Genomic DNA, 24,514 nt, shown 5'->3' on the forward strand with positions numbered 1-24,514 from the left:
GGTGTGCCAGTTAAGTGACTTGAGGCAATCTGCCTCAGGCGGCATGCTCTTCCCAACCCACTGGGATGTGGGCCTGTGTTCGGGGGGAAGTGTTAGTGGCACGTTTTACCTCAGGCGCCATAGGTCTCAGGCTGGCCCTAGGCACCCTCAGTTCTATGGGGAAATCCCTTATTCCCATAAATCATAAATGACATTGTTCCAGAGAATGTCATGGATGTTCCCATCCCAGAATAGCACAATGACATAACACTTTACCTCACTTTAAAAAGTATTTATCAAACCATATTTTACAAACTCCTATCTCAGAGATAATGGTTCAAAGCCACAGCCTAGTTTTCTAGGTGACCAAAGATCCACCATGTTTCTTTCCTCTGAGACAGATAACAATAAGTTACAACAACAACAACAGTGGCAACAATAACAATCTGAGGGATACAATATTTTTCCAACGAAGTAGGAATATGAAATCAATACAGTGGCAGGTAATACGGAAAATAGCCTCACAGTTAAGCAAGGGAATAGTATTATGTTAAATTATCTGTAAAATCTGTTGTTACTGTGAAAAATGCACATTGCTCAAAAGTAACAGAGTTGTCAATGAAACTTGCCAAACTATGTAAATATTTGAATTTGTGTTAGAGAACCTGACATTTCCAAATTAGCTTTGCAGTTTATAAATAAAGCTCTAAACATACTCAGTATATCAGGGAAGATGTTTGGAATTAGTAATGAGTCTACCAAATGCTTTTAAGTCTCAGGTGGCCAACCTATGGCTTACATAGGGGGGACGTGGGCTCAATCCATCAGAAATCCTTTCCTCGTATGTAGTGCACATATATTTACCAGCTTAATTCTTTCTCAAGGAGCTGATACAGTGAAGTGTATTGCAGCCAACACTGTATTCTGACAAAATATTCCAAGTTTAATAAGTGTTTCTCCTGTTTTTAACAGATGGCAGTGGGCTCATAAATGAGTAATTTGTATAATATGGTTGTTGGTTCACTTGCTTTTCATGTCCCCCAAGAAAGAGATGAGCAGCAGCTCAATTTGAAGGCAGTTTACCCCTATGATAATCTTCTCACTGATGCAAAAAAATTTTTTTTAAATAAGCGTATTGGATACACAAGTGTAAAACATGAGTAGGGGATTGGATCCTATCAGTTAAACTACAGAATACCTTCCCCCAGGAAAGGCTAGTTATACCAAAACATGAACCAGCTTTTTCAGGAAGGATGCGTTCTTCCTATGCATCCTAATCTTAATTTCTCTTGCATCATATTCCATTTTTTTAAGGATAACCATTTCCATTTTAGTCACCATTCTAATACTCTTATTGGAACACACCTAAGCTGGAGCAGTAGGGCCATTCCTATATTTTTAATGCCCTATTAATCCTGCAAAAGCCCCTTCACAGGAAGTACCAGTCAAATGTGATGGAATTCTTTTGGATTCATCTTAAAACTCTGATCTCTTATTGTGTGGAGCACAGGATTAAAGAACTTCAGAGGGCAACTAGTCATGGCTAGTAGGCAAGATTCTCTGTAAAATAGCCTAGAAATCAATGTAGAAATAATAGTTTTCATTTAAATAGCAGAATGGCTTACTTCTCTTGCTGGAGTGAGCTTCAACAGCTAGAACATGAGACTTTGACATGTGACTGAGTGAGGTTTGTTATTCCTTTTAAACCTTTTTGGTTGAGGTCTGACACCTGCATGGGAGACAATCGTACCTATTAAGTTGATAAAGATGTCTTCCAGTGGTGATAGACTATCAATATGAGCACACAAATATTAAAGTCTTATTAAAATTTCCTTTGAATAGTATTCTTTCCAATTGAATTATCAACATATATGACCACACATCGTATTTTCTCCTTTATATATAAGACTAGGAAGATTCGAAAAATACTGTGTTGGTCCAATAGGTCTCTTCTTGAGAGCCGGTTGAGATATATTTCTTTCACTTACCACACCAAAAGCCAATCTTTTGTCCCCAATAAGTGACATGTCCCCAATAAGTGACCAAGATTTAGTACTCATTTCTAAGAAGTCTGGTTTTGGGTTCAGCCATCATGGGGCCATTAGAGATGTTCAGCACCGCACCTAAAGATGCTTCCAAATTCTCTTTTCAGCCAGATTTTGATGGAAGATTTGTAGCACCAGAAGAGTTTCAAACCTACAACATATTGGAAACTGTACGTAGGTCTGGCAGGTCCTCAACTCTGCAAGCCAGCTCCAAGTTAATCTACGACTAGTTGGAAGAAGCTTAGTCAAACCTTCAGGACAACTGCTGGGAACAAAACTGAAGGTAACCATGTTAAAAACAACTTTCAAGGAACTTTGAAAGGCAGGTACAATCACAATATTTTTTTCAGAGCAGAACAAAACACTACAGGAACATCTAACTGCTGTTTTCTCAAGTGGGAAAAGTCCAGTCTCTAAAAGGATACAGTCCTATAATTTCAGGGTACAGCAATTTCAAGATTTACACAACATTAAAATGAAGTGTGTTTATGGTAGCCTGGTTAAAATATGGAGTGATTTATCACTTTTAAAAGGTAATTGAATGGTGAGTCCACATGTTCCACAGATGGGTGTTAGGGCTGTGACTCATTTAAATCTTCCTGCATCAAGCCTTGATTTGGGTAGGATCTGATGACCCCATACATAAGCTGACTCTGAGGCTCAATTATGACAAGGTAAGTGCAAAAAAGCTAAGGGTGTTCTTTCATGGTAAAGTTGCAATGCAGTAGACGCAAACTTCTACCACATATTGAGGAGCTACTTCCAAAAATGAAGCAAAGATATTAATATGAGATTCAATGTTTCTAGAGATCTACATTCGCTGACTGTATATGCATTTTTAATACCCGTCTGTTGAGAAGATTATGCTGATGTTAATTATTCCGGTATGAAAACAGCTCTATCCTCATGTTTATTTCCAGATTTCTCTCTCGCACAACTAGAGCTGACGCCTATTCTCTTTTTTTCCAATGGGTGGTTCATAACTGTTCTCATCAATTATTTACCACTAATTCATATTTCATTGTTGAGTAATGAATCTCAACTACTTGTTTAGAAAGTTTAAAAACAAGTGCTGTGTGGTCATATATGTCAGTTTAATTGGGAACAGTGCAAATCAAACCATTTTTAAAAATTTACTCAAGTGGGACTGCTAGAGGATATGGGTATAATCACCTTTTCCTCAAATCATCCCTCAAAATAGTCAAAGAAGGAAGGGCGAAGACTGGCAGCTTTTCCACTGTGAAAACTTGCACAAAATTCTGATCAGAGATGTAGCTGTCCTCACTGGCAAGTTGTTTGCCAGGAAGATGCCTTAGGGATGCTTGTGTGTGTGTGAGAGAGACAGAAATCATAGGAAGTGATTCACAATGGAATAATGTGTAATAATAAATGGTGTTAGTGTGGTATCTTGATAAGTATGGAAATGTTTGGTATGTGGTGAAGAGGAGCAAGAAGAACAATGATGACTTGGGAACCCAGGAGATCCTCCCCCACTGCCTTGTACTTTTCGTATGTAAGAGTCAGCGCAGATAGTTCAAAAGTTGTTCAAGGAAGCAAGTCCTAATTGCAGTGATGACACACAGTGATGAAACACCACTTTAGGACATAACTGCCCAGTGATCAAAGGACTAGCCTGCTCTCACCTTTCTGGAAAAGAAAGAGAAAACTGGTATGGAGGCATTTTAGAGCTTTGGGACTTCAAAATCCTCCACCCAATAAAGAGAATGTGACCTAGATCAGATTAGACTTCCGTGACCAGAGGGGGGGGGGAGCCATGGGGCTAAGCTTTCCACAAAGACCTTCGACACATTGGTTTTTCATATTACAGCTCCACGTTTCCAGTCGTGGCAAGGGAAGAGGAGGAGTTATTTGAATGAAGTGTGGAAGAAAGTGTGAAACTGCCAGGAGGATGGAGAAGGGAATAGGTAAGGTTGGAGGCTTGTAGAAGTCATAGGGAGTGTTTCAACTAACAATCCCTGCTAGTGGAAGACCACGCAAGGACTTCTGCTACCGTTATGGGGCTCCCCACCTTCCCCATCAACTGATGGACTAGCAATGTGGGTTGAACGGAACTGGCCACAACGGAGCAATTGTACGGCTGTTTTCTGTTTACTCAATCCTTACTGAGTAAACCACAATCCATGCCACAATGGAACTGTAAACATCAGTTGAGGGAACTGCAGTGCCCATGTGAGGCACTTGGTGGTGCCCAGTAAAGATCAGGTTCTTCTGCATCACATTTTCCACGCTTTTGCAGAGACCACTTCTCAATCATCTGCTTTAGGTGCAGCAGCTGAACCTCAACCATCTCACGTGTAGACACACTCAAAGAGAAGCAGCATATTTCAACCTTGGAGTTAGGGGGTCTGATTGTGGGCTGCATTTCTTCAGCTGTATTAGCTAGTTATAGAATGCTTATAGTAGAGGGTTAAGGTTTCAACATTACCGTTATCAGACATCAACACACAGTGAATGATGGAGGTCACAAGTAGCTTTTAACATGCAGATCTGAGTCGACGGAAATAGCCATGCAATTGTGGAACCAAGAATTCAACATAGTCAAGGACTGCATCAACCATGTGCTCAAAAGTCACAGCAAGTCAAGAGCCACTGTGTTATTTTTAAATAAGTACATCAAACAGCAGGAGATGTAGCAATGTGCATAAGTGAGTAAGGCAGTAAGCAAGGCCTAAATATCAACAGAAAGACTAAGCAGGAACAGGTTTGAGGAAAGAGGCAGAACCAGTAGCAAAACAAGCAACCAGGGCAGGAACAGGAATGGACGGGAGGTATTGATGTAGACCACAGATAGTCAACATTATGCCCTTCAGATGCTGCAGACTCCAGTTCCATCATCCTTAACCAGCGGCTATACCGGTTGGAGCTGATGCGAGTTGTAGCCCACAACACCTGTAGGGCACCACATTGGCTCCTCTGGGTGAAACAAACTTTGGGGAAATTCTACAAGGCACAAACAGATGATTAGGTGGAATAAAGAGAACAAGAATGAGAGGGTTCGCTGTCCCTGAGCATCTTCAGTGTGCTTCTCTTGACCTCGCATAGAACACCTGAGTGTGCTAAGAAACAAGACAAAATTCAGAAAATGCTTTCCCATAACCATTGTATTTCAGGAGAGGAAATTTGATATAAGAGCAGATGACACATTACATGGAAATGAGTGCTATGAAACCCAACCTTGGTCTTTTCATGAAAAGCAGTCCCAGGAGACCAGCAGCGGTGGAAGAGGTGGGATAGAGCAGCACCAGCATCTTCCTGGCAGCAGGGCAGTCACACCCTAAGATACTGCAGAGGTGAGGTGGTTGCGAGGTTGAGGGAGCTCTAGGTTGGTACTGGCGGCTCCTAAGGTGCCAACGCCACCAACACAGAGCTCTTGAAACCTCACCGCCACATCACCCTGGCAAACACAGCGCCACCAATGGGTGGGAGGGCTGCTCTACTCCTCCCCTATGGCACTTTGCTGCAGGAGGCCACAGTTTTGAGCAGAGAAGCAGTGAGGTGGGAAGAGGAGCTTAAAGTCTTCATCTCAGGCATTCCCCACCCCCTCAAAATTGGTCCTAAGCTGCCGCATGGTTTAGCCTCATAAACACCTGGTACACCGTGGATGAAAAAGTAGGTGGGAGCAATTTTGAGCAAAAAACCATTAGCAGGAAATGGTTTAAGAGCACACACACTTCCCTACTCCTCCACTAAGGCTTTTCATTCTAAAGTCTTGGGCTTCATTGCATGCATTTGCCTGTAATGTGTAAGTTAACCCCTTAGCGGGCTGGTGTTCAGGCTCGTGACAGTTGTGCACTTGACAGTTGAGTGCTGCTGCATGACTCTGTCAGTTCTTCATCTTCTTCTTCTTCTTCCTCCTCCTCCTCTGCTTGTTTATGAGGAAGCTCATAGGGCTTAGTTGTCTTATTCAGCTTTTCTAATCGCCATTTCATTATTTTCTTGAAGCGTTCTTCTTCCAACTTCTGTTTTTCTTTAAGCTCCAGCGCCAGGAGTTTTTCTTCAAGTTTCAGCCTCATCTCCAATTCCCTCTCCCACTGTTGCAAAGGAAAGAAAAAGTGGCTTTAGTAGTGATATTGGTGTGTGTAAAAACAAAACACTTCAATTCAATGGCAGGAAATGTAGATAACTTAAAGGCAGGAATTTAGGAACTGGGCATTGGGAGAGTCAGTGATGGATCATGCAACTTCATTCGAAGGAGTAACAGGCACTGGGCACTTTCCGATGTTGGAAATTCCCATCAGCCCCTGTCAGTATGGTTGTAGTCCAACAACATCTGGGGGGCACTGGTCTGGCCAAGGTATACCCTACAAAGTGTATTCATTTCCTATGGTGCTGTTGTGGGGTCTGTAGGTTCATGACAGGATCCTCGGGAGCTCAGAATGGCAAGTTTCAATGCCCGTCTCAAGCAAATTGCAGAATTCACTGACAATGTGATGATCAAATATTTTAAAAGCAGGTGTGAGAACCACATGTCTTCAGATATAATTTCATATCATTATTTTTTGTAATATTAGAAAATACACACACATGGAATTCATATGGCCAGCTAGCAGGAGCCTCAGCTAATACAGAGGAATGGCCACACTTCCCAACATGCCAGGATCTGTTACCTGAAAGTGAGATGCAACAAGGCACCGCATCAAAAGGCACACAACGTGGGCGCTATCAATGTCACAAATGCTGGCAAGCACCATAGATATGCATATCGCAAGAAAGCTGTACATTAATTTTATGCACATTAAAATGTGTAAATCATCCGCTATGCTCCAGTTCAGAATGCATCTCCCAAAAGGCAAACTCCTGCCCTGCTCAATTCTTATAGTTTTCTAAGCTAGAAATACGTTACTTTTCTGAAAGAAAAGGAATCATTCACTGATACAGATTTTGATTTGACATTACCCTGCTTAAATCTCAAATAGCAGAAACTATGACTTGAGAATCCCACCCAACTCTTAAGTATATTAATAAATTAGAAGTTCAGCATGGGGTCTTATTAACAGTGCCAGCTTTAGGGGGGAAATTGAGGTTGGGGTATGGAGAAAAAGCAGTGTGAATTCTGAGGGAGGGCAAGCTTTGTCCCACATTTTTAAATCAATAATAGTATATTCCACATGTTCTGGAAATAACAGTACATTGCATATTAACCTCTCATCGCTTCTCTAATAACCTCTTGCATTATTTCATATGTTGAAAGCATGTTTTCCATTCTTTTCTCATTTGTCCTCACAACAGTTGTGTGAGGCAGATTGCACTGAGAGCTATTGACTTGCAACAAACTCTCAAGTGTTGTAGAAGTCCCTTGTAGAAATTTACACACAACATTAACACTGTATGTGTTAATTTCATATATGATGATCACATCTGTGAGTTTTTCAATGTTTGTATGTATGTACAATCAACATAAACACATGTATATTCACAGCTTGCTAGTGAAAAACCTGCACATCACATGATAATCTCTAAGCAGGTTCCATATTAATTCCACACACACCCCCCCCAAGAAAAAAAAATCATGTGGGAATTTTTGAAATGTGAGAAGTGGCTCTGAGCAGAGATAGACAACTTATATCACAAACCCATCAGCACCCCTCTTGGTGCACCATATTGGCCTTTGGGCTTCCATCGCCCGCCTCCTGATCCCTTCTGTCATCCTCACTTCATGAGGTGATCTTGAGGTGATCACATAGTGAATTGTAGTACATATAAAGTGAAGGAAAGCTATGAACATGAGACATTTCCCTTGTATAGAAAAAACCATGCCTCCCTAGTACCTGAAAAAGCTGCATTCATATGACATGGTCACCACATAGAAATAGTGTGGTGAAATCACCTCACAAAAAAGTAGCCCACTCGAGAAAATGATATGAGAATTAATCTTCCTCACAAGAGACAGAAAGATGGATGCAGCGGTGTATTTGAAGGCCAAAGAAATATGAAAAGGGATAGAAATGATTTTATCAGAGTGTGAGAGATGAAATAGCAAGAGGGAAGAAAAAGAAGCAACGACAATGGATGGGAAAGGCGGAAGAATTGCACTAGCTGTGTGAAGAAGCTGCTGTGTTAGAAGATGGATCAGTGGCAAGACCTTAGCCTAGCTTAAGTTTTTATCATGAAACTCTTCGCATTGAAGACGGACTCTGTAAAGGAGCAATATTTGCATTGATCTTCTCAGCCTAAGCTCACTGTTTGACCACGTGTCCAGCACAAGAAAATGGGTGTGCGTATGGAACAAAGTACAGCCTCTACAAAGGAAAATAGACAATGTCAGGGGTACAAATGATGTACCAGAAAGACTAAAACTGTTTATGACTGTAGTCAAGGAAAAGTTCGCATCTTGTTTTGAGCCTCGATGATAACATCCTTACTGCATTAATGGAGGCCCTGAAGGTATGGTCTTATGCGTAGAAACTGCAGCTTAGAATAAAACAGCAATAAAAATGTGTCGTTTATTAAAGAGAAGGGCAGTTTGGATTTAAAAAAGGAAAAAGGAGAAAGGGTTTAGAAATAATCACTGCATTAAAAAGAAGTGATAAGACTTTTAAACATGGGGGGAAAGATTTCAGAGTCTGAGAAAACTGGTGTTGTTTTTTTAGGGGGGATGATTGCTTTTATGGGATGCCCCCAATTACATTATGGGCTGGCTAACCTTAAATAATAAAATGCCTTCCTTCTAACAGAGTATTGTAAGCAAACTAGTAGCTTGTGGGCATTTTTGCTATGGTTACGATTATTATCAGCTGGCAGAACTGCTCTGAGTTATAAAATATATTTCAGTGCACTTAGTATTTTCACTGCCTCCAGAGTCAGAACTCAATGGTGAATTAACTCTAAAAGCTTGTTTAATGTATCAGAAAACGTATATTCCTTTCCTTTCATTCCCCAAACTGGCTTAATAATAGCAGATTTTAAACACTTTCAGAAAGAATGTTCCAGCCAGTTATGCAAAAGATGGGAAGAAGAAAACCTCAAGACCCAAATGTTTATGGAACATCTCCAAGTTCTGAAGGACTCTAATCATTAATGATAATGTTGATTACTCTTTCCCCACCAAAGTGCCAGGATGTTGCTAAGGCAGAAAGTGAGCAACTTGCCCTAGGCAAACCAGTGAGCTAAATTCAAAGCTGAAAGGGGAATTGAAGGTTTTTGGCTCCACAATAAAATTGGACTCTTTTCTCCATCCAACATCCTATTCCCATAAGATTAGAGTCAGAAAGAGAAATGGCTTGATGTAATACTTATAAAGAAGCAGCACTACTACCTTCTACCCCGATTGCTTCGAGGGCTGCCAGATTAAAATTTTAAAAATAAAATATGATGTGGAAATCTCCAATACTTTGAACTGAAGGAACTCTGAAATAGAGGGTGGCAGCTGCAGGCCCTGGAGCAGTGCGTTCAAATGTGTCTCTTAAAATAAGTAGCACCAGGAAACCCTAAGTGGTTCAGATAGTGGCAAATGTTCTGGGACAAAGTGAGGCTACGCATACAGTAGGGAACCTATTTAAACTGCAGAATATATAATATCAATATTTAATATACCGGTAGATCTCATATTTGCACGTGCCGGTTATGAAATTTGTAGTGGAAACAAGCATGGTTTCAAAGTCCAATGAAATTGATGCTGAAATTTGACCTTAATTATGTGTGTGCGTGTGTGTGTGTGCGTGTGTGTGTGTGATGGTTGAAATTGAAATTTAATGGCAAAATTCAAATTGTTTTATGGGTTACACGAATGAATGCCGTTCATATAAAATTTTCTGAATTCTGTTGCAAGTCATCTGTCAAACACTGCCACATCCTGCAACCCCATAGCAGCCGACTGCTTCCAGGTGTCAACTGTCAGTAGTTCTGTAATGTTGATTATTAACACATGTCAGCTGTGAAAGACTGTCAAGTACTGATTTTTCCAACAATGATGGCTATTTCTCCATGCCAGCTGTCAGATACCTCAAAATGTTGAGCCCAGCTACAAAATATTTGGCTGTCAGATGATAGTGCTGAATATACACACCTGGAGAATATTCGGCAAGTACCCTGAGAATATTCACCAATAAAATTTACGTGGGGGCACTTTTGAGGATAATTTTGTGAGAAATTTTTTTTTAGCTCTCAGTGCAAATGTGCAGAAAACTGTGATTAACAAATCACTTAACTGGTTGTGTGAAAATAAGTTTGGACTGCATAGGCCTGAGAAGTGGTTTAACTGCATACACAACAAGTTACCTTATAAATTCTAGTGTTAGGGCAGTAATGCTGACCCTTTTAACAAGCTTTGTGAAAGTAACAAGGGCATGTTGCTTATTTTTCACGTCTAAAAATGTGAAGTCTACTAGTGTATTTTTAGCAAATGGCTGTGATACCTGAATACCGTGAAGCAGATTTTTTCATCTGCTCAATAAATTAGCATTCTTCCTCTACACTGGAAATGGGGGCACTCATTAATATTTTTTAGGATACCCTTTATAGCCCCAAGTGGCTCCAAGGGTACTTCGAGACCGTCGTTATTTTCAGGTGGTATTTAATCACATATTGGCAAATTCTGGGTGTGTTGTACACAGAATTATACTTAAGCAAATACTCATTTTAATAACTGTTCTTACCTGAGTCTCAATTATTCTCCTTAGAGCTATTTCTGTGCGGGTCAAGTAATCTGGATATGGATATTTTGGTACACCAGCTAGCAAAAGCTCTTCCCTTTAGGAAAGAAATGAGAAAACTGTTAGATTTTAGTTCTGTAACTTTGTAGGAAAGCCCACCCTACAAAAGGACCCTTATTGAAATAATGAATGATGCCAAGTCTCCCATTGGCTTGAAAAAGGCTTATTTGAGGCCTTTCCGGAAGGTCAGCTATTACACTTTTGAGTGAAAACTGCTTAGAGTTGTCCTGCAGAAGATTTAAATCTGACTTAGGTTTCCACAGCTTTACATTGTTCCATGTAGTTCTTGGTTGCTATGTTCAGTTTTTTAAAAAGCCATTCTACTCTATTATCACTTATTTATTTCAGCAGTTATGCTTGGCTCTATAATTACGCTGAGTGCAGGTTATAATTATAATCATAAAGATCATTAGATGCTGCAGCTTTGTGACTAAAATAAATCACATGCGGATGGTAGGTGTATTCTGGAGGTCTTCTCCTGCCAAACATGTGCAAGGTGTTTAATTTTCAAAGGGGAAAGGGGAAAAAACCTTAAACTGCATCTCTGACCTATGCATTTCTACTCTGAAGTAAGCTCAGTGGGGCTTACTCACATGAAAGTGCTTACAGGACTACAAACTTAAACATCAAAACCAGAAAAACTAAAGAAGAGATTCAGACAAATAAACCACCATGCAGGGCAAGCAAAAAGGTTTTGTGCCATCATGTGGACCTCCTCAGGCAGTGTCAGGGGACTGCCATTGGAAAAGGGAAGGGAGGCAGGGGGGCCGTTGGGATAGAGAGAGCCTCCGAAACTCCTGAGGAGCGGTTCCTCTTCCAGCGGTGGGAAAAGCCACACCTCCAGTGGAGAAGAGAGGGAAGGGGCCAGCCAAGCGAGGAAAGGGCTCGAGGATGCTGCTGAGAGCCCCAGCGCCTCACCTCACCAGGCTGGCCAGGAGGGACGCATGCCACTTCCATCGCCCAGCTTGTGCAGAAGGGTGAAACGCAAGGAGGGGAGGAGGAGGCTTGGGGTGCTGAAGTTCTTATGTTGGGGGAGAAGCCGGAAGGGGCCACTCCCAGATTCTGCAAGTGACTGAGAAGGACATGAACTTGGTAGATCTGCACTGTAAATAGTTTGCACAATAAAACCTGTAAAAGCCAGGTCGGAGTCCTGCCTGGTTACTCACGAGCAACCACCACCAGCATCTGACAGGCAGGAACTTCCAGAAAGCGGGTGCCATCACTGAGAAAGCCCTCTGATCTGTTCCCACCAGCCATGCCTCCGAATGGAGCTCAGTACACTTTAGGTCTCTCTTTATTTTCCCAGTGGACAAGCACAATAATATGGGAGGAGACCATGCTTCAGCTCAGGAGTTGGGAACCTTTTTCATCTTAAGGACTGCAATCCTTCCTGGAGAAACCTGGGCCACATCCCAGTGGTGGGTCATACCAGAAGCAAAAGCAAACAGTGCAACCAACAAGCCTCTTACCTTTGTATAGTAAGCTACATGCCAGTCACACACACACAAGCCAGAGGTTTCTGCACACATACACCATCTAGGCAGGCAAGCAACATCACCACACATTCCAGCCAGGCAAAAGCTTAATAATAATAATAATAATAATAATAATAATAATAATAATAATAATAATTTATTATTTATACCCTGCCCATCTTGGCTGGGTTTCCCCAGCCAAGATGGGCAGCTTCCAACCGAATATTAAAAACACAATACAGCGTTCAACGTTGAAAACATCCCTAAACAGGGCTGCCTTCAGGTGTCTTTTAAAAGTAAGATAATTGCTTATTGCCTTGACATCTGACGGGAGGATGTTCCACAGGGCCGGCGCCACTACCAAGAAGGTCCTCTGCCTGGTTCCCTGTAATGTCACTTCTCGCAGTGATTTATATCCCACCTTTGCTCCAAGGTGGCATATATAGTTCTCTTTCTCCTTATTTTATCCTCACAACAACCCCATGAGGTATGTTAAGCAGAGAGGCAGTGACAGGCCCAAGGCCACGCAGGGAGCTTCATAACTGAGCGAGGATTTGAACCCCTGGTCTCCCAGATCCTACTCCAATATGCTAACCAGTACACTATACTAGAGACAGGGGCATGGCCAGAGAAGATGGATAGGTTGGTCCTAAGGGCCTGAGAGAGAGGCTTGGGGGATTCCCCACCCCTGCTTTAGGCATCCTAGGCCCAGGTTGTTTGGGGCTTTAAAGGTAGGCCTTGCTCATCCTAGGCCAGGCATCCCCAGACTCGGCCCTCCTGGTGTTTTGGGACTACAGTTCCCATCATCCCTGACCACTGGTCCTGTTAGCTAGGGATGATGGGAGTTGTAGTCCCAAAACACCTGGAGAGCCAAGTTTGGGTGTGCCTGTCCTAGGGCTTTGTGCACAGATTACTTGTTTAATCTGCATGCAGAGCCCTGGGGAGAGGCATCACTGCTTCGTCATGTCCATTTTGAAGGGGGAGCAATTTTATTGTATCTTTTGTTTTCTGAGTTTGCATTGCACTTTACCCCTCCATGTGTGATAGCAAGATTATAATGATGAAAGCAAAGTAGTTACAGCTGCCGGCCCACTGAGGACGCTTTCATCCTGGTATGGTTCCCCTTTATCACATACACAACACAACAGGACAAGGACCTATTCCCACCCCCCAACTGCATATGAATTGATATGGCTAATCTGACCCAACAACCTAATCCCACCCCCACAAACACATATAAACAAGTCACACTTCAATCAACTGAATGCAACCAACCAAGCTTGGGACCCCTCAATCTCTCGCATGATCAATAAAAATAAATAAATATATAAACAAAGGATCTACCCACATGATGCTGACACAGACCCTACACTAATAACAGGACAAAATAACAATAGGACAAAATAACAATACACCCATCTCTCTCCCTGCCCCTCTTCCCCCAACTGCAAGATGTCTTTGACAAAAGTGTCTCTCGCTATATGTAAACAGGCTGTGAAAAAGGCTGTGAATTAAAAGTGGAGACAATAGATTACCTTTCCCTGTTTATCTGTTTTGTAACACAAAACAGTTCCATAAAAACTATTTTAACACACACAAAAGAAAAGAAATCCAAAAGGCTCTGCAGGAAAAAGCTTTTGAATTTTGTCTATTTTCTTCAACATTCCAATAAAACCTTTCTTACAGAAGGAGAAGGACTGGAATTAAAACCTAACCCAACACTTGTGTCATGTATGGCATCTGATCTTGCCAGCGTTTCAGAGTTTTTGACTACTTGGTTGGTTAAATTCCTTTCAGCCTCTTAGTTCGTGTCAGCTCCCTCTGAATTTTGTGCAATATCATTTCGGCAGGAGAAGCCATCTAAATCGCTTAGCTTTTCCTTGGCATCGATTTTGCGGCACCTGGAGTGCAATCGGTAGTTTGCTAAGTGTGCACACAAAAATAGCTTCGAATTGATTTAAAGTGAGACTGGCAAGCACAAACTGATCCAGTACATCACGACCCATGCATGGAACTAGGGGAGAACTGCAGTATTTCAAGTGAAGCAAAAAAAGGGGGGGGGGGAAGGCTTTGTGTCTCCAGTCAAATCCTCTTCTGGAGTTGCCATTTTAAACAATTAATCCATAAACTTTTGCTTGGTGTTGTAAGTGTAAGTGCACTACTATCACAGATCAACACGAGGGATAAACAACTTCCACTTCTATGCTACACTTTCTGCACCTTCCTTATGGAGGGCTTTTCTCCTATCCAAGACTTAGAATAGGCAGAGCCTATCCTTGACCACTGGGGCTGGGTCCTATGATTGCTATCCCTGACCTAAAAGGAGAAGGTGCTACAGCGTCTTCTCATTCCTCACTAAACCTCAGACTTCCTCTCATTCCTCTATCCAGCTTGTGTACCTTTTGTTTTGTACCGGGGAAAAAAGTTATGCAGGCTAAATCTGGTATTGTTTCTCAATGCTGAAAAAGTAGGAAAGCAGTGCAATATTCAAGAAAACCCAGTCAATACCAAATTATTTGTTTTATGAGAATAGTATAATATAGAAATGGAAACTATAATCATAATTATTCTAAATACTGGTTACTGTCGTGCCAGGGCTACCCTAGGGGCACCTCAACATTGTAGGCTCCATGTTTCAGTCTCCTGTTCAAAAAAACACAGTTGCACCAGGTCTGAACTGAAATAGTCCCTTTGTTGAGTCAGTTGGGTTACTTTCTCAGGTCTCAATGGATGACTTTATCCCACCAGCCAAGTCACCTCTTTACCTTACATTTCCTTAAACCTTGGGCTTCGCAGCATCTGATCTCTTGTAACTCTGAACCCTTTCTTCCTGCTAAAGGTTCACATTGGGGATTTAACCATTGCTGTGAGTCGCCTTGCTACCTTCAACTCTTGGCTGATGCCTTCACATTCCTCCTCAGAAGATTTCCATTCTTCTTCCTCTCTTCCTTCTTCCCCACGAACCCCAGCTGCCTTATATCCCAGACCCATAGACTCCCCTTCACCCTAACACTTTCTCCTTCTGTGGTTCCACTTCCTCATCTGGTCTGAGTCCACCAGAACTTCTTGTTGTCTACCAACTTTCCCCTGGTTTAAATGCATTCCAAGGCTGCTATGTTAAATAAAGAAGTTTAATAAAAAATAAACCATTGTGCTTGAATGCATTGTACTTAAAATGCTATGAAGAGTTTTGCATCGGACAGGAGGTCTGTCTATAGCAAATGCACTGAGAAGAAGTTGAATGTTTATGTTCAGGTTAACTGACTTCTCCCAGAAACGCAAGCAGAGAACTCTCTTAGCATGAAATGAAACCTGAGGAGAACTCATTGTCTTTGATGGTCATCAAAGCTCAGTGATGATGAACAAGCAAGATGCTTACAAAGGACTTCTCTCTAGACCCAGAGAGAAAAGTCACTGAATTGTATTACTGAACTTAAAGAAGAGACTGCACTACTTGTGGTTTAAGAGCAATGTGTCACTGTACTTAGTATTTTGTAACCTTTACTTATAACTGTTTAAAGACTGTTCTGCAGTAAAGCTTTGAAACTCGATTCTTGTGGTGGAGCTCAAATTCATTTCTGCTCTGCACAAAGTCTAGATCAGATTCCTTTCGCAGCAACTGTTAACATCAGCAAAAGACTCTTGCACATCCCTATTGTTTGCAACTAGTTCTGTTTCCTTTCTGTTCCTTGTTACACTTTGTTTTCTTAGATAGGCTTTGGGCTTTGTTTTTGTCAAATATATTTGTTGTTTTTTTCATGCTGGAATCTTTCTAATGATCTCAATTCCACATCATCAACTAGTATATTTTATGCTTCTAGTTTCTGGATTCAGATACTTGATTGTTTCATCTGGGCTTGTGCCTGCAGATTAATGCTTCCCTGAGCCCCTCATGATTGCTTGTTGTAGCTGAATTTCACTGTATGAGAGGGTGGTTTTTTTTCTTAATACCAAGAGATGTGCTGAATTGTAATTTTTTAATTTCAAGGAAGGACTTGATATTGACTTCCTGCTAGGCTGGTAATTGAAGTCATTTTATTTATGTTGAAAGTGTCAGATAATAACTCCTTCAATCTGTACTACGGCACTATGCATACACAGTATGAGGCTAATGTACATTAAACAATATGGGGGTGATGAGGCTTGACATCGCCTAATGTAAAGTGATGCATGCCTCACTACTAATATTGCATTTTTAAAATAAATAAATAAATTACAGTTTGCTTTTAATGGACAAGAGCAGATAGCTGTAACCCATGGCATTTTTGTCACTAAACCTTGCATAAAACAGCCCATAAGTAATAAGCTACTGAAGCATTGCTAACTTTTCTGCAATTTCCCACACGGTCTACCACTGGGAAATGCTATTTAGGTCACAATACCTGATACCAGCACTGTCATGTTTACCTCAGCCTTAATTGCAGGTTCAGTTGTTTCCCAGCTGCATCTTAGCTGTTATGGGACTCTGGTTAGCTGAAGGCTTTCACTATACAGAATTGCCTTGCAGAGGTTTCTGCCTATTTGAGAATGGGCTGGTCCTATGTGCTGTCAGTGAAAGACCTTTACAAACGTACATTGCTCTTTTGCTATTAAGTCCTTGTTATCCAGTATCTTGCAACCAGGGGTGGAGTAAGGGGGGAGCGGTGGGTGCAGGCCACCCCAGGTGTCAGCACTGAGGGGGGTGACAAAATGCCAGGCAGCACTCACTGTGGAGCCTGCAGCGCACCCAAGCCATGCGTCTCTCCTGCCCAAACGGTCTGCCCGCTGCCTGCCCCCCAGCTGTAGGGTGGCTGAGTGGGAGGAGGCAGGCATACTACAAAGGCCCTGCCGTGTACCCCGTCCCTATGGGCAACTCACCCCGCCCCTGGGCACGCCGCGCCAGGCACCCGAGCAGCTTCCTCCACCACTGTTTGCAACTCTTCCTTCTAAAATAAAGGTAAAGGTAAAGGGACCCCTGACCATTAGGTCCAGTTGTGACCGACTCTGGGGTTGCGGTGCTCATCTTGCTTTATTGGCTGAGGGAGCTGGCATACAGCTTCCGGGTCATGTGGCCAGCATGACTAAGCCGCTTCTGGTGAACCAGAGCAGCACACGGAAACACCGTTTACCTTCCCGCCGAAGCGGTACCTATTTATCTACTTGCACTTTGTGTTGGGATACTGCCAGGGAGGCAAAGTCCATCTTAGCCCCCAAGCCGGCTGCCGGACGATCCATCGATCTCCCGTAGACACGCAGTATCAGCAATTAGCGACACGAAGCCTCAAGAATAGATTGCCACATTCTTAGGCTGGTGCACACTCTATCAGCAGAATTCACACAGCAAAAGATGCACAGCAGGAGAGCATTTTTCCAAGTTTATTCAGCGTTGGTCAGAACAAAGAAAAACATGACCGCCTGCATCGGTATGCTTAGGCAACAAGGAGGAAACGAAAGCAACTGAAAACATAAACATCCTGTGAACAGGAAATACACAGACTCTGTGACTCACAAAGCCTGCTCCCTTTTAAGGTGGAACGGAAATATCCCAACACTTTGATGTGCTTTTGAACTGCTAGGTTGGCAGGAGCAGGGACCGAGCAACGGGAACTCACCCCGTCGTGGGGATTTGAACCGCCGACCTTCTGATCGGCAAGTCCTAGGCTCTGTGGTTTAACCCACAGCGCCACCCGCGTCCCATCCTTCTAATATAGTGGCTTCTATTATTTATTTGTTGTCTAGACAGCCTAGGGACCTCCATACACATTGCCAGGCTTGCTCCCCAGGGAGGTTACTTAGGTGCTGCTAACACAGCGACGTCACCCTTAGAAGCACACTCCATTGTGTCTTGAGACAGATGCCAACACTTTTATATTTGTTACAGACTGTGAAAAAACAGGACAGTAACTTCAATGGAAAGCATCAGAAGAACTTTAAAATATTTATTGTATCCACAGTGTGATCTCTATTCAGCCAACATATTTCAACTTCTTAGTTTAACGATGTTAAATTCAAATGGATTTTTAGTGTCTTAAATCTTTAAGTGCACTTACCTGAACTTTTGCTGACTGGTGGCAGGTTTGGACCTTTTCAGCCTGAATTTTCTATATGTGTGGCACTAAGCAATTCCCTATGTACAGCCTGGTCCAGAAAAAGCTACAGTGTGATTATTCTGAACAAGTACCTCAATTCTTAAATGCACCAAATCCATTTAGTTCAATGGAACTAAAACTGAACTGCTACATTTTTCAAGTTTCAAATGTATTGATTTCAATGGGACTTCATTGCATTTTCACAGGATTTTTCCCATTTGACAAAATGCCGACACCCCATACTCCCACAGCATTCATTTCCTAATTTCTTAGTACAAATATAAAAGATTTTCAAGGGCATGCAGATATTGTAGACAAACAGTTTTCAGCCCCTTAGAGGAAAATTGTTCTGATATGACTTTGTCTATTCAGTTTTACCCAGTAGAATACAGGATCCTTCCCATTTCTTTGCAAATTGTGAGTAGCTGCTGCTACAGGGAATGTGAAATACAAGAATTTGTATCTTCAATTGTTGCTTCATAGATCAAGAAGCTCCCATTACCAGTTTAGGGATATGCGATCTGTTTTGTTCTTACAGGTATTTCCCCTGAGCAGCAGGTTGGTGATTTACTGATGGCTGGAGAGAATCAATTCTCAGGGTCTTGCACTCACTTTAGAAAAGACCGTCCTTATCAAAATGGTATTCTCCCTTTCTGCAAAACCATTTAATCTTTCTTGACATGAAAACATGGATATTTAGCCTTCCGTGGCCCTTAACAAGTGTGTTCACATCTTACGGTACAGTGCTATCCTCACATTACACTACCTAGACAAGGTCAAGGATAGGGCTGCAGCTAACATACGTCCAAATAATATTGGGGTTGTGAAGTTAAGACTACAATGGTTTCATTATACCAATAAAACTTTAAGTCAACTGCTAACACTATGGTGGCATCGATATAACAATTGCACTCATGTTGGCATAACTGATAAGGCTATCAATGGATGCTACCTAAGATGACTTCATCAGAGGCCTTTACTTGTGTGCCCCAGCCAAGGGAAACATAGCAGGTTGGCAGAGAGTGGTGAGCTTTCAATGTTGGGGCCTAGACTTTGGAATGCCCTTCCCAGAAAAGCTCACATGCCATCTTCCCTGATGCCATTTCTGTGGCAGGCAAAAACCTGTTTGTTTTCTCAGTTTTATCTCTGCTATGCTGTTTCACATTTTAGGACACTCACCGTTTCCCAGTTGGGTGTCAATTGCAGATCATCACTGTCCACCTCCTTCCTGGCAGCTGGACCCCATGGTTGCTGGCTGATGGGGAATTCCCCTGGCTGTCACGGCCATGGGGGCGTGACTGCCTGGCCAGTAAGCTGGGTTCAAATGGACCAATCAGGGCCCAAGTTATGGGGAAATTTCTTGCTGGCCAGCCGGGCAAGAACACATAAAAGGCCGACTGCATGTAGCCTTTGCAGCGCAGTCAGCCGAAGATCAACAATTTTGTTGGTATTTTTCTAGTTAAAGAACAAGCTCACTCTCTCTTATGTTAAAAAAAAATACAGATTTGCAATGCATTTCTATGAAGAACAAACAGATTTGCCCCTTAAATATAAAGCAGAAAGTGAACGTACTACTCCCACAAATAATTAGGTATCAAATTAAGTAGGTGGGGATGATGAAGAAACTCATACTTAAAAACATGATGAATGGTTCGTCACTAAGGAATACAATTAGCTCAAGCAGATTTTATTCCAAGCATTGTTCCGATTAATGGGCTAAACTGTGATAAACAAATGCTTATACAATAACCACATTTTCGGCTTTGTTGGGCAGGAATAATAAGTAATCGTGCTGCATAATAACAAAAGGTGCAGCTCAAGAAACACTTGCACTCTTTAACCTCCTCTGATGCAAACGGGGCTTGCAATGAACAGGAACTGGGCTATATCAGGCCTTGATAGGTTGTAACTTCCTGCTGCAATCCTTTGCTTGTGAGTAGAAATTAGGTGTGTATTCTCGCCAAATTCTAAAAATATGCCTGCATGTATGTTGTAAAAAATGTAAGAAAAATCACATATGAAAAAGAGAGGGGCTTTAAAACTACACTGCAGTGTCTTCCACATTAAAAACCCTCATAAAAAATTAAATGTTTTCACTTCTATCTACACATCTGTGCTTATTTCAGGATATAATTTAGCTTTATACTGCAGCAAACTGGGATTCACCATACATGATTTGTACTTTTTGCTTTTCTGCTGAAAACTTCCACAGGTATGACAGATTGACCAGGGTGAAGTCCTATTGTATCCCCAATGCTATTTAATATGTACATGATGCTGCTGGAAATGGTCATTAGGAGTTTTGGGATAAGATGCCATCAGCTCTGTTTCTCCATAACACCTGAGTCAGGAGAAGCTGGGCAGACCCTGAACTGTTGCCTGGGCACAGCGGTGGGATGGATGAAGGAAAGTACTCTGAGCTTGAATCTTGGCAAGGCAGAGGCACTGTGAGAGAGTGGTCCCCATGTCCAATAAATTAGACACTGGAGACTCAGGTAGCCTCGGGGGCTAAAAGTGCCTTTCACCTGCTTCTCTGCTTGCTTTGATTAAAGGATATGGAAACCAAGCCTTATGAGGAATGGTTGAGAGAACTGGGTATGTGTAGCCTAGAAAAGAGGAGACTTGAGAGGAGATATGATCTTCAAATATCTCAAGGGCTGTCACATGGAGGATGGAGCTAGCTTGTTTTCTCCTGCTCCAGTGGGTAGGACCCGAAATAATGACCTCAAGTTACATGAAAGAAGATTCTGACTAAACATCAGGAAGAACTTTCTGACAGTAAGAGCTGTTTTGACAGTGGAACAGCCTCCCACTAGATATGATGGACTCTCGTTCCTCGGAAGTTTTAAGCAGAGGTTGGATGGCCACCTGTCATGCATGATCTAGTTGAGTTTCCTGCATTGCAGGACTGAACAATTCTATGCTTCTATGATCTAAGCTGAAAAGGTCACTTAAAACCTGCAAATGTTCCAGGGAAGATTTGGGAGCCAAGCTAGCATGCTATGGTCATTCTATTCCATTTTCCCTGGCACAGTTGCTGCTCCATGGTAAAGGTTCTTTTTCACAATTCAAGAGCAGTACAAATATTGTCGCTATCTTCCAAGGAGCAAAGAATAAAGAAGCAGGGACCCATTTGCAAGTCTAAAGAGATCCGAACAGCAATTGCTACCTGCTTTATATTGCTTTTGGACATCTTCCTTTCGAAAACTTCTTGAAAAATGGATATCTGAGTTTTTCTACATTAACGTCATTGTCATGCACTATTCACTTAAGTATGCATTTGCATCTAAATCCTATGACTACTCACAAGCAGCCTCACTAGTATCCAAGGGATTATTTGCAAATGAGTAATTTCTGGCTTGCTTTAAACAGTATGTGCTTTTCTCTTTTAGAGACAGAATAATCTTTGCGGGGGGGTCACAGAAACTGGTTAAAAAACAAGCCTACCAAAAAGCATGCTTTCACTTCCTTGGGGATAGATTTTCCAATGCAAAAATGACACTTTAGGCTGCAATTCTTTAACCATTTACATGGGAGTAAGCAGCAGTGAACACACTGAAGGACTGCACTGTTAAAACGACTAGCTCTAATTGTAAATCGATGGAAATTGCTGCATAAACTGTCCCCATTCCACCATTTCTTTCAAAGCCAGTCTTTGTATCAATGGACATTTATATAACTCCCACTGAACTTTACACAGACTGCAGTCAACGAGATAATGATTGCACCCTTGAATTAAAATCTAGAGCAGCCTTCCCTAACATGGTGCCATCCAGATGTTTTAGACTACTAGACTATCAAGCCCAGACAGCATCACTGTGCCTAGGATAAAGGTCCACTGAACTCAATAGGCCTTACTTCTGAGTATGTATGTATAGAATCCCACTAAAAACCTCTGAAGGCAGATGATTATAAATGCAAATACATTTACACAGAATGTGGACACACCAAACAAATGACAGAGATTGACACTGTATCCTGAGCTGGTTTTTACTCGTCTCCCCCACAACCACCTGTCCAAATAATGAACATTCACAAAAACCCAATAAGTCCTGGAATACAATCACATAATTGCTGAGTTGGAAGGGACCGAGGATCATCTAGTCCAACCCAACGTGGGACTTGAACACACGACCCTGAGATTAAGAGTCTCATGTTCTGCTATCTGAGCTATCCCTGAACATGCTGAAGCTGCAACTATTATATAATACATAAAACCAGAATGAGATTAAACATTCTATTAAGAATTCTTAAGTTCTACAGTTAGGGTGGGGGCGGGCGGGTCAGGCAGCATTTTGTGGGGTGAAGACAGGAGTATTACTGGGGATGTTTCAAGACAGTGGGAGGAATTCAGCGTTGCACTAAGGCAATTGCCAATTCAGCTTGCCAGGTGGAATGATCCCCCTTCTCCTCCCGCCATGTGCTGTTTTAGGGGTTCCCCCAACCCTTCTTCAATTTCAGGAGTGGGAAGAAAGCCCCACTGCAGAAGCCAGAAGCCCCTTTCCAGGACTTCCGCTGACAAGATTCATTTGTTGAATCCTGCCCAGTGTTTATCTTGGGATGGGGACTCTGTATGCTCACAAATTATCTGAAGCATCCACAACATGTTGGCATCGCCATCCCTTATCTCTCCTTCAACCCCATTTAATCCAGATTTATCATTTTAGGGGGGGGGGAGTAAGTTGAGGGGAAGGGGAAGGAACTGTTGCCAAGGATTTGTTTGCAATATCTGGAAAACCTATTTACAACCTCTATCTGAAACCTTCTGAAGATTGTCCTTCTGTGAAATGTTGAGGTCATAGAACCTTTTCTTGAAGGGTCAAAGCTCATACTAAATTAAGTGTGAGCACATTTAATGTTTCTGGGTAATTAGTTCTCCCCCCTCCAAAAAAAAGAAGCAGCAATGAGGGGGAACAGGACTGGGAATGTGGTGTTTGTGGAAGGGCCACAATCATTTCCTCCCACACCTCAGCTCCAGTGCTATTTTTCTATATAATGGCAATGACACCCACATGAGAGGTGCTGGAACTGATTTCCAGTGAGTTCCGGTGGGGGAAAAGCCCTGCACAGCCCCATCAAAAAATCCCCTCAAAGCTGCTCCTTGCCCCAGGTGAAAGCAGCCAGGGTTCCATGTCTTGTTGGCCACTAGAATGCCAAGCAAAGTAAGAAGAGATAGTACCATGCAACAAGTATGCTTCCAATACACCTATGCAACCTTGGGGTTGCAGGACCTCTTAGCCAAAAGGCTACCTAGATGCCCTAAAAACAGCACCAGCACAATTTTCAGAGCTGAACCAAGCCACCAGTGTAAAATCAGCAGCTGTTGTACTGCATTGGTACAGACAGAATCCTTGCACCTGATCCACAGTGCTTCATCAATGAATCACAAAGGATAGATATAGATAGATGATAGATGATAGATGATAGATAGATAGATAGATAGATAGATAGATAGATAGATAGATAGATGATAGATAGATAGATAGATGATAGATACTATTCTATAAGCAATTAAATTACACATGATGCACAACTGAGCCGACAGATTATTTGTCACGTTTGGGGGAGTATGTATATAATAACTCCATTCTTCCTATTCCCTCCCCCCTTTGATGCCTTTAACATTCCCTTCATGAACTGTTTTCAAACTTTCCTATAATAGAATTTGCTTTTCCTCTACCAGGCAGGTGCTAACATGGTCTTCAAAAATGCCATTAAACAGATACAATTGAAATTCACAGTCTTGCTTTCAAACAACCCTATTTGAATGCAGCACCCACCCTTTCCTCTTCCTCCTTAGACAAATCTTCCTATTGCTGTAATTTAAAAAGTCTCCTTGCAGACACAAAAATGGAATTTTGCATTCTGTTTTGAAGCAAGGCACAGAATTAATTATTCTGTGCTCAGATTAAAATGTCTTTATTTACACAATTTATGGGACGTGGCAGAGACTATAAAGATCTTGGCATAATGTAAGATTTGGAGAACACATTTCACACTCTGTTGTTTATTCATGCTACACTTCCACCGAATGTGAAATAAAACACCATTCAAACTGGCAAAAACAACAACACCCCAATGCTAGATTGTCTCTCCCCCCTCCCAATGTAAGTACGTAACTTACTTTATAAAACTGCATCACAGGCTGTATGGGATGAATTATTATTTCGGGGACAGGCGGAGTCCCCCAAAACCCTGGGCAGCCCCCGTGTGGAATAACAACTCAAGACAATGTGCTATGGGATTAAAATTGGCCACAACTTTATTATGTTTCA

General features: G+C 42.0%; 1 protein-coding gene across 5 annotated transcripts in view; it reads right to left on the reverse strand.

The window, feature by feature from the left end:
- Positions 1 to 256: 256 nt before the first annotated feature.
- Positions 257 to 24,514, reverse strand: part of TMEM232 (transmembrane protein 232) — a 145,805-nt gene continuing 121,547 nt past the window's right edge. For all 5 annotated transcript variants that reach the window (XM_053407638.1, XM_053407640.1, XM_053407635.1 and 2 more), the window contains exons 13-14: positions 10,640 to 10,733; positions 257 to 6,076 (exon numbers count right to left, since the gene is read on the reverse strand). In XM_053407638.1, the coding sequence (XP_053263613.1) occupies positions 5,816 to 6,076; positions 10,640 to 10,733 (355 nt within the window). In that variant the 3' untranslated portion in view covers positions 257 to 5,815. The remainder of the gene's footprint in view (positions 6,077 to 10,639; positions 10,734 to 24,514) is intronic.

This window comes from Podarcis raffonei, chromosome 11 (genome assembly GCF_027172205.1).
Source record: "Podarcis raffonei isolate rPodRaf1 chromosome 11, rPodRaf1.pri, whole genome shotgun sequence".
NCBI lineage: Eukaryota > Metazoa > Chordata > Lepidosauria > Squamata > Lacertidae > Podarcis > Podarcis raffonei.